The sequence below is a fragment of the Camponotus floridanus genome, unplaced genomic scaffold (genome assembly GCF_003227725.1).
Source record: "Camponotus floridanus strain SB8 unplaced genomic scaffold, Cflo_v7.5 scaffold29, whole genome shotgun sequence".
NCBI lineage: Eukaryota > Metazoa > Arthropoda > Insecta > Hymenoptera > Formicidae > Camponotus > Camponotus floridanus.
Genome location: NW_020229425.1, coordinates 778765 through 790595, shown reverse-complemented (window position 1 = coordinate 790595; position 11831 = coordinate 778765). Strand labels below are relative to the sequence as shown.

Here is an 11831-nt window from a genome sequence, read left to right as displayed (position 1 = left end):
GTTATGCGAATGCGATCGTGAGACTTAAATAACGCGATTGTTGTGACAATCGTCGAAGAGTAATACGCCTCGGGAAACAGGAAATTGATTCGATTCGAACAAAAGATTCGTTGAGTAACCAAGAGCAATTTTATATCGATTAAACGCGCGACAAAAGTTATGTAACAATAATTTGAACGCGCAAACTTAATTTATACAAATAAATGTAACAAATGTAATAAATGTACTTTCTCTAAAAAAATATAAACACACATGAACAATCTTAATATTCGCATAATTAACGTATCAATTAATCGTAGTTAATTACTCAGCAATCACTTAACAATCTATAACTCGCTTAGTTGTCAACTCGATTAGTTGTCATTATTAACGATCGAACGCAACAATAAAATCCAATGAAGCAAAATCGATAATGTATCGTTAACTTTCTTTATTTCCTCTCTTTCATATAATCTCTTAATCATGTAACAACAACTGCCAAGTAACAGTATCGCAATATATATCCGTAATGCTCAAACATAAGCAGGAACATATGCCTGTGTATAAATAAATTTACGTGTGCAGGAAAACAATATTTACTATATATTATACGCTTCGCTCTTTTTCTCTTTCTCTCTCTGTCTTTCCTATCGAACGTTAAATCACTTGAATTAAAGTCCATGATACGCCCATCGCAATTTATCGTTAAAAGCACGTACTATAAAAGACACAATAATGTCTCACGTCAAGTCACGGTCTGTCCAAGCTATTTAGTTCAGAGTATCTTTCGATTATCTATATTTTATAGCGCTTCCTGAAGCAGATTTGATCGCTCTGAGAGAAATTAAACCCAATTTATTTATGAACACATGTTCAGCCACAAATAGATTTTGAATTTATAAATAATATAAAGTACATCCTGTTTTTGATGCTATTCTGATTTTAAACATGATTATTACTCTGATCAAACGTTCAAAGTATTTCATTGATTAATTTAATAATCTAAGTAACCTAAAGTGGAGTTTTTATAATATCATTAATCGTTCTCAAAACGATCAAACTTCCTAGCAAACACCAAGTAACATTTATATAACTGTTAGTTGTAATTTCCCATTCAACAATATAACTGTTACATAACATGTAACAATTATATTGTTGAGTGAAAAATTATAATTAACAGTTATATAACTGTTATTTGGTATTTGCTTCATTAGAGAAAAGCTGGACTAATCGAATTTCCAATAAATTAACTTCTCGTTTTATATCACGAGAATGTTTATATCTTTGCTCTATACATCACATAAATATTGCGATCCAAAGTCTTAAAGTAAAAATTTCTGTTTAAGAAACGCGTGAGCACAACGCACGCGTCTGTTTAGAAAGTTACATAAAGAAGCATTGTTTTAACGTATATATTATTGCTCGATATTTTTGGCAATTTCCTAACATTATCATCTTCGTAGGAAAACAATTAAAGCTTTAAGCAATAGAGAATGTACATTAAAGCAACAAGACGCTTTTCAACAGACGCATAGACTTGACGCTTTTTTTTCTTATTTACAGGATAACAGAAACGAATTATCGGCGATTACGCTTAATGGATGGATCCTTTGGCCGGTATTTGGCGTAAAACGAAGTTGTTGTGAAGTACAATTGTGTACGAGTCGTGCAAAAAATACAGAAGGCCCTTCAGCGCTTAATCTGAAATTCTTCTTAAAGGAACAATGAGAAAACTGTTGTTCTTATTCAACTTCGCTTTACTCTTAACAATAAAATAAGAACCCTGTTAATGTAGAGCGCTACGCAACTTTCGCTTTACGATAACTAAAGCTCTCTCCGCTTGTATCAATATGCGATTGCTTAAAGAATCACAGAACACATAAAGATACACTTTCATGTAAATAATATACGGCATGTCCCTTTTAAATTGCTCCAGGCAAATATCTTAAAAAATATGATAAAGATAAATATAATGAAAAAACGTTAAAATCATGTGAAAGTCAACCTAATTTTCTCAAATGAAATAGCCCCAATTTTTTTACATAAATCGATTTTTCGCAATATTCAATACAAAGTTATAAGAGTAGAATGGCCAAAAATTGAATAGTTTACAAGATATTTTATATTTTCATTTGACAAATTTATAAATTTATAAATTTTATAAATATATATATATTTTATAATTTATACGATTTATAAATTATGTCTGAAACATTTTTCCATATCTTCCATATTTTCCATTTTCGAGATATTTGCCAAGGGCAATTTAAAAATAGAATACTTTGCATAATAGTCACAAAAATGAACACATATAAGACAAATTGCAATATTCGGCTATTTTTTTCAAATCGTTGTAATTAATTACGTACAGCTGCTATTTAAATTGAGATAATTATTGCTTATAACTTTGTGCACACGAATTAAGTAAATATGGATTTGTGCGGTTTTAAAACATTTTTTTAGCTAACAAATTGTAAATCGTGTGTAAGAAAATTAGTGAACAATTGAATAAACAGCCACAATTTATAATAGATACGGATAATTAATGTAAACATAGATGAAAATATGTAACCTAATTAATATTTAATAATATTAACATAACGTAAATAACAATGTAACATAAATTGTGTAACAAACAGGAAACAAACAATTTTATACTACATAATAACATATTACAATAATATATATTATAAATATATTATAAAATATATAATATATTATAATATATTACAAAATATATTAAATAATAATATATTATAAAATAAAATAAATTACATAAATGTTCTCTCTAATATCCTTCAATATTTGTCTTCACATTTGATATATTTTACTATTTTATTACTACAAATCTTGATTCATATATTATATAAAACTATGATTTTTTTTATAACGAAATATGCGCGCGTATTTTTTTGTACTATTAATCACTAATATTGATCAATATACTAATATTGATAGAGAACTTTCTCTATTTGCGAAAGATTTCAATGATAAGTTTCGCGCGATATATAATCATATTCGTCGTATATTATATTTTATCAAGTACAATGAATAATTCGGTAAGTTACATAAGAGTAACTTACGGCACAGGCATAAGCGTGTATTTAACCAATCAGCTGTGTCTCAATGGATTCGTGGCAAAAATTTCATTACGTAAACAGAATAACTCATAGTCTTTTAACTGTTATAGAAATAAAAACTAGGTGTCCCGTTAATCAATTTTATTAAGTAGTCTTCATTGTGCTCTCGTGGAATAAATTGATATTAATTGTGAATTATGAAAGAGAAGAGGAAATCGTGTCAAATCACATTAAAAGAATAATAATTAATTATCATGTATTAATAGATATAGTAATAAGAAAATGCTTCCCAATCCTTTACCCGGAATATATTGTTAAAAGTGCAACAAGATGTCGTAAAATATGGATACTCTTTGTATAGAGACACATAATTAACTGAAATACTTTTACGGATGAAAAAAATTATTTTTTCACTGAAGAGAAAGTTGCATAAAGAAATTAAGAATTTTAGAATTAAAGATAATCTTGTAATATAAGTCCTCTGTTTATAACTATGGCATAAAGAGATAGCAGATTAGCACCTAAATGCAAAATATTAAACTATTATATAAAAGTCAAAATTACATCAGGATATATATATATATATATATATATATATATATATATATATATATATCCTGATATATACTCATGTCAAGTCTCAATTTTTTTGGTACGCTATTATAAATTTCTAAATATCTATCTAATGCTAAGAAAAATGGGAATGGTTCATAAATTGATTAGAGCTATAAAATAAAAGCTCTTTAAAAAGTCTGATGCTCTTACAAATTTTTCTAAATTCATTACATATAGATTGTAACCAAATACTTAAATCAAAGAATAGAATATAACATATTAATATTGTGTATGTATGTGTGTGCATATGTATACACAACACGCATACACAAATATATTTAGGAAAAAATGTTATTTCTTTGATTACTATTCAAAATATTAAACTTCTAGTATTTAATTTTAGTATCTGAGATAACTTTTGTTTGTCGCATCTAAAGTATTAAAAGATGTAAGTGTAAACTACTATTTACTTGTCATTTATATTGTCTATTTACGAGGAAAATTTGATGATGTGATTACAGCATTGAGCTGTATTTTATGTCAAATAGCAGCTATGGCCGATTAAACCGCGAACTTTCAAACTCGCAAGCTCTAAGGTATTCAAAAGCATAAAACAGTCTGTAAACGATTCAAACAGTTCTTGTAATAATTCATGCACAATACGCTAATCATGTAATGTTAGTAGCCGATTTATCGCCTGAAACGGTAACTTGAACTAGTATCGATATTTAAATCTGTAGATTTGAAGTGTACTAAGAGAGCGTATATCATGCAATCACAGTTTCTATATCATCATTCAATTTCTAAATTTTGATTTTTTATTTAATATTTGTCGAAATTATCGAAAAATAGTGCGTAGAATTATTCTAAATCGTGCTTATATGATATGCAATATTACTGTATATTTTTCTACGAAAAATAATCGTAGCTATCACTTTTGAAAGTATTTGGACAAATATTTTCCATCGTATTATCTTTCTTCTTGTCTCTTTTTCATTCTCTTCCTCTCTATATGTATATATTTATATAATGATAAGATGTTTCCGTATAATTTAAATCTAAATCGACGTCTTACGCTAATTTGACATCGTTTCTGTTAACGATAATACGCTAGTAAAAAATTCATATAAACTCAGAATGAAAACACTTCGTCGTTTCATTCTTTACTGTATTTCGTTAACGTTTCTTGATATTTTTCGAATGTTGAAATACCTTAAGAAATGTAAAGACTAAATCTATTCAAGCGATGTTATATAGCCACGTTATTAGGCTGCTTTGTTAATTCGAGAGATGCTCTATTCTGTAGGACAATATTGCTTTGCATTTTAGTCCACGCTTACCACATCATTATCCTACTGTCGTTCTCGTTCGCAAAATTCCCATGATGTATACGTCGCTGTCCAGGGAGTGATGACAGTCCATGATGGGAATTGCGCCAAAAATTTCTCAAATATTGGAGATCTTTGGTGATCGCCGTGTAAAATGTGTCCGGCTAACGCGATTGACAAGCACGGGCCTTTTTGCGCAGTAGACATCTAGGGAATACACATAATTTAAGATGATACAAAAGGCACAATATTATCCAATGCAATAAAAGAATACACTTTTTTTTACAAAAATCACAAACTTACATTTAACTCGATAGAAAATGTATATGGCATACAATCTGAGGCACATGCATAATAAATGAAGTAAGTTTCCCTATCGTTCCACATTGGACCTTGTACCGGTTTCTCATCACTCACAGTCCACTTTTCTAAGTGAACACCTTTATATGGAGATAGAATTATGCCTATATGATCAGGACCTAAAAAAGTCAATAAAATGATTTATACTGGCGAATTTTATAGATTGGATAGATAAACATTAATTATTATATTATTATATTACCTGTAACATTAAAGGTAAAATTAACCATGTGCTGTTTTGCAGTCTTTGAAATCATCTCGAGTTTTGTAGGGATATTTATAATGGGGGCAGGTCCAGGAATCCAACTCGTTTTCCTGTAAAAAAAAGGCACTTTCTCAATTTCAGTATGAAAAAGGAAATTTGAATTTTATTTCAAATAATTCTATCAATTTCGATATCTACCATAAGAAAGTTGTGACTGGCATTAAATATGGAAAACCACAGTATAATTCTTTTTCGCAATCTCTGACTGTTGGCGTCGCGGCAGCCACTTCAGGTACTATTGATTCTACACTGTGAGGACTATTCATATCTAAATTCACTAACCAATATCCTGTACCAGAATATCTAACATTACCATTTACATCATAAAACTGACGTCGAGTATGCTGTAAATCACAAAAAAAGATATATATGATATATGTATGATAAATAACAAACTGTTATTTTATATTAAACAAGAAATTTTTTGAACAAAAAGAAGAAAAAATTATGTTATACCGCGATCATAAATCGTTCTGCAGCAGGCGATAATGGATCACCACTGTAAGGGAATCCAAGTGGTGTTAAAATTAACATAGCAATGGCAATTAAGAAAATCCCAACTATCACATTTATAATTCGTTCCGCATTCTTTATTAGAAGCACTATTGGCAACTGAAAATATTGAGATGTCAGTTACATATTATGTTATATACAGTATTGAAAAAAAATATGTAAAAATTAATAATTTCAAATTTTACACTTCATGCAAATATGATTTATCAAATACTTTAATATAACTTAAATATTTTACCGTGAAACTAAACAGCAGGCAGAATAATATTGACAACATATTAGCCACTACAACTTCGGAATTAATACTGCCGCCAGACCTTCCCATTATTGGGATAAAGAGATAGAGAGCGCCGAGTGCTAAGTAAAATGACTGTATATAAGACAGGCTCAATGATCCCAAATGATAACAAAGCCATTTCCAGTCTACAACATTTATATAAAAAAGTATTTTATATTAAATATTTTAGAGAGAAAAACGCTTTCTTTAATCTAGTAAACACTGTCATATGAATATTATATAAAAACTAAAATGGAATATTACAATATATAAGTGTTACCAATAAGTTAATGGTTAATGACTATTTTGCATTCATAAATGAACATGTAATATAACATATGTATATCGTTGTAATTATATTTCATGTAGAAAATTGATTTATATATAATATTAATCATGTATATAAAATTGGTAATTAAATGAGTAAATTATGTGTATTTAATTTATAAAATTCAGAATTTAATTTATATAGAAATTTTGTTTCAAATAAGTAAACAAATCAGCAAATAAATTATTTCCTATTCTCTCTTGTCCCCTTTCTTCTCATTTCAAATAATCTATTTAATATTTTGAGTTCTCTGAATCCTTTATTAGGATTGTATTAGAAATTAAAAACAATAGATATATATTTTAGACCTTTCCTTTATATTCATTTTAATAAATAATTGAATATGGGTTAATTAAGTCTAATTTCAATAGCAAAAGGAACATGTACATAACAATATATTATATTTTGTTACATTACTGTTGTAATAATGCAAAATAATATATGCTATATTACATTTTTATATTATATATATAAATAATTTGTGTTATATATATTTGTGTTATATATATATAAATAATTTGTGTTATATATTATATTTAATTTGTTATTTCTAGCACTTATTCATTTATTACACGTTATATCATTGCATCAAACAGTATTTATTGAGAAAGTGATTGAAATATTAATATTAGTACTTGAAAAACGATAAAAGAATTATGCTAAAATTATATTTACCTTTCCATTTGCTAAAGAAATAATGTCGCATAATATTTCCGATCGCCGGGAATAAGACCCAGTGCAACGGTATAAAGCCTGATCGTATCTCGAATAAAACACACACGAAAAGAATCGTCATCCATATTATGGCATACGCATCACAGTACATTTGATACAAGATCCATGCAGAGCTAACTTCCTGTAAATTATCGATTATTCTATTATAAAAAATTTTTTTCACAATAAGTTTTTAAATTCATTTGTTAATATTCAAATACACAAGCGTAATCATTTAATGAATGAGATTGTCACAGAACATATCTTATCACTTGCCTTCCTCTGTCTCGATCCGATATGTAAAAATACAATCATCGACACAAAAGTGGTTGGACAGATGTATAAAAAAAATAGCCATGCCGGTCTCGCGTACCAACTCATTACCTTTCCCAATTTAGTCAGGACCAGGGCGATTAACGTACAGGAAAACATGGACGCCAGCCAGGAGACGATGACTATTCCAACGCACATTATCACATGTCTCATGTACGACCATCTTTTAATATCTATATATTCAATAATTAATATTATTCAGATTTGCTCAAAGAAATGGATAGTGATTGAAATCTACTGAAGACTCAATCTAAATAATGATTGTATATTCTTACTTCTACGTGCATTCTGCATATTCAAATAGATAGAGTACCCAGCTATAATTAAACTGGCGATATTAACTGTACTGGCGATGTATTGCGGCCATCTAATCACGAATGCGCCCAAAAAATCGAAGAACACGAGATTTCCCCGTGTGTCTTGCATACTCGGATCTGCTAAGTGATCTTCGAACACTATCCCTTTTGTTAATGCGAGAATATTATCGCCGGTTCGTTGCAAAGCTCCCAGTGGTATCTGATCGACATTATCAAACTTAGTGTGATATACATAGCCATTCTTTGACCATGCAAAATCGACGCCTATGTGAAATTTTACATGTGGATTAGAAATTTTATATGTAAATTCTTTGTAATAATAAAATAATAAAGAAACAAATTTATAAAACCAACCAGAGACTTTTCCAAAATCTCTAAATATCCGAAAATCTGTATCACCAGGTACAATGCCGCTTTCAAATATTTCCTGAGCTAACGATGACGCATAAGGATATGGCACAGATTTGGCATAAACCTATGTACATATGTATGTCACAATGAGAAAGGAGTTTTAATGTTGAGTTAATATAACAGAGTAGATAAGATGACGTACTTCGAGCATCCAAGGATTGTGAGGTCCAGCCTGAAATAATAATTCACGACCACCCGCTCCGCATGCTTCTAGATTTATAAATGTTTGAACTTCTTTTGCCCATGGATGCTGTGTTATAAAGCCGTGAGATGCCTACAAAGTATATTTTGAAAATAAAATGCCTCTCTGGATTACTTACAACTATCAAAATTAACATACCTGCAATATATTTTCCTCTGCACCATTAAATAAAAATATAATACTATGCTTCAATATTTTGGGGCTTTGAGTAATTAATCGTAGAATCTCCAGCATCACAGCACAACCAGCAGCATCGTCTGAACCGCCTGAAATTTTTCATTTAAATAATAATCGTGTATATGCATTAGAAACAGGTGTTTTTTTCATATATTGTCAAGATTGGTCAGCGAATGAAAAAAACTATGGTAAATTCTGATTTTTATCCAACAGAATAAACTGGCAAAAATTATAAAAATAATTGATATGTAATACTAAAATATTTTTATATAAATTTGATACAAAAAGAGAAAGAGATCTGTTTGCTTTAATTATTAAATCATACTAATTACTGTAATTTATAAAAAATCAATATAATAATATGTAGTCTTTTTCAATTCAAATTAATAAATACAATTTTTTAAACAAAACTTTGGGAATGTAAATGTTATTGAATCTTATATTAATTTTTGGTTTAAATAAAAAAATATAATAACAGAATTAAAAATTGTTATCAATATCTGATTCATATTTATCCTTCGACTTCTAATAAAAAACTAATTTATTTTTTATGTTAATTCCTAATCTAATACGGATTTTATTTTCATTGATGCTTTGAAAATATTCTCTTAATTACTGAATATATCGATACAAAAATTTTCTATTTATATTTTATCATTGTTAAAAGAAAAAAAACCAGTTTTTCAGAAATATCAGTTTTTACCACTGGCATGAATTATATTCTAGAAATATAGAACTTTGCCAACCTTGTATATCATATATAATAATTTGTTTACCTGGACTTTCTATAAATGTATCAAAATGACAATTAAGCAGCAAGCTGTGCATCGTAGGCCTGTGAGGTGCGACTTTAACAACAACATTCTGCATATTTCTATAAACGTTGGTCATGCCATCAAGAAATTTGAGTGGAAATGCACCGCTATGCCTTGTAACATTAAAAACTACTCTGTGATTCTCATGCGCCGTTTCAATCACTTTATTGATCTTTGTCATGAGAACTAGAGGAGTAATGTTTTCGTTTGCGTAACTCCCGGCAATACGAGGTCCGCACGACGTTAGATCCACAATATGATTGCGAGCTCGCTCAGCTACGAATCTCTCCGGATACAGTCTCTCCTGATCAATGGTAATCGGTTCAGGCAGATTTCTCTCCAAGACGATGATGATGAAGGACACGAAGAGAAAGAACGTGAGGACGAAAAGGAGATGCTGGGTCTCGTTTGGCAGTACGTCTTGCTTCTTCGAGATGATCTTGCTCTCGTAAGGTAACTCGACCGACGTCCTCTTCGCCGTTCGCTGTCTCAGCCTCGCTCCGTCTCTCTGAGACTGGGGGAGAAAAGAATCTGTCTGGGGGAGGAAAAACTGTCAGAAATATATCAGAAATATGTTAGAAATAACAAAACAGTGATTAATAAACCTGCGGAAAAGTAGCGGAACGTCAAGTCAGCTGGGTTCGCCGAGTAAACTTACCATTTTGCGCGCGCGTTGATGACAGAAAAGGCACTTTTATCGCACCCGCCGTCCAATTTTCTCGCAGCTCGAACCCTTACACTGTATCCGATCCCGGTCCCATTCACCTCATCGGGAATCATATAAACACAGGCCGTGGTTAATTCCTTCGCGCCTCTCTCGTCCTCGACCCAAGAACGAGAACGACGTGTGGTGCGTCCGATATGTGTTATATATACTTCCCCCTCCTCCGTTTTCCTATCTTCTTCTATCTCCGTCTCTCGGTCGCCTTCTAATTTTCACTCTCCCTCTCTGTCGTCCTTTTATCGATCGCTATTCTTAGATTGCTCGGTTATATTTGCGATGCGAAATAAATTGAATATTCCAAAAAGGGAATCTGCAAGAAAAAGCGGAAAAAATATCAAATGTCAAAATCAGCTGTTTCTCCGTCTCTCTCTCTCTCTCTCCTTATTTCGCGCCTCCTAAAGTGACACTCGACGATCGATCAATCTCCTCATCGTCATCGTTGTAAATAAAATATTTACTCTCGCGCGAAGAATAACGTCGTTTTTAGTACAAATATACGTGTAATACTTATGCACATATGTGAACGCGCCCAAAAATCCTCATTCGCTCGCGGGTCTTCGGAACTTTCAGAATAATAATCTTAAGAGCCCGGCCAATTTATCGCCTCGTGACCTCGCTCGACATAATTCCTTTCCAACGATATCATGCATCATATTATCGCTAATCAGTTTAATTTATACAGTTACGACACTTGTTCTTCGAAACGTGCACGGAATTTTATCCGCGCACATAAATTAAGTTTTTACGCGCTTGTAAGGCTTATTTATCTCATCGATTGAAAAAAGAGAAAAAAAAAACGCGACGATTATCTCGTCAGATTTGCGCACATTTTTAATTTGTGAATTTCTGACAGATAAAATTATTCCGTTCCATCTGTCGGAGAAATTTACGTGCTAAAAATACACGTAAATAATTTTACGAGAAGAGAGAGAGGAAACATAAAATATGAAAAGAATTAAAAAGAAAATTTAGATGCATGATTTTTGTAAACAATATTTTTATATTTTAATAAATGTTAATAAATTGCGGATTTTTATTTCCTTTTCGTGAAAAATAGCGATAAAAAATTATACGAGATGTCGTGTCACGATAATTTCAAGGAAACAAGAGATAATCAAATATGCATAATCAGAGAAGATATTCAGAAACGTAAATAAGATATAATTCTTCCCTCAAAAACCTCTCTTTTTTTTTAAGGTCACGTTTCCTTCGACGTGTATTTTATTTTCGCAGGAAAACTTACTCACTGATCTCCAACTAATGTTTTGTGGCCGTCTAATGTTCCGTGAAAATTCTCGGATTTACATGACTATGTTATTTTCAAATCAAAGTCATCGATTCAAAGCTCAACGATGCTTTTTCTCAAACATCGCACGCCGTCCAATGAACTCGCAGCTTCAGCGGAAGAGCCGCAAGCTCATTGGTCCTCGCGGGTCGTGACACGTGACAGGCA

At 30.8% G+C, this 11831-nt stretch overlaps 1 protein-coding gene across 4 annotated transcripts; it reads right to left on the bottom strand.

The window, feature by feature from the left end:
- Nucleotides 1-3980: 3980 nt before the first annotated feature.
- LOC105253983 (endoplasmic reticulum metallopeptidase 1) lies at nt 3981-11715 on the bottom strand. 4 transcript variants are annotated; one of them, XM_011262394.3, is made up of 15 exons: nt 11622-11715; nt 10313-10688; nt 9616-10204; nt 8801-8928; nt 8603-8734; nt 8404-8524; nt 8008-8313; nt 7676-7905; nt 7361-7541; nt 6319-6503; nt 6024-6179; nt 5706-5911; nt 5505-5617; nt 5246-5421; nt 3981-5149 (listed from the first exon to the last, which is right to left on the bottom strand). In XM_011262394.3, exons 2-15 carry the CDS (start codon nt 10313-10315, stop codon nt 4967-4969), a joined length of 2709 nt encoding a protein of 902 aa, XP_011260696.1. In that variant the 5' UTR covers nt 10316-10688; nt 11622-11715; the 3' UTR covers nt 3981-4966. The 4 variants fall into 4 exon arrangements, with proteins under 4 accessions (XP_011260696.1, XP_011260699.1, XP_011260697.1 ...); XM_011262397.3 differs by having other exon boundaries at nt 9616-10189; XM_011262395.3 differs by lacking the exon at nt 11622-11715 and adding an exon at nt 10886-10996.
- Between the last annotated feature and the right edge of the window lie 116 nt (nt 11716-11831).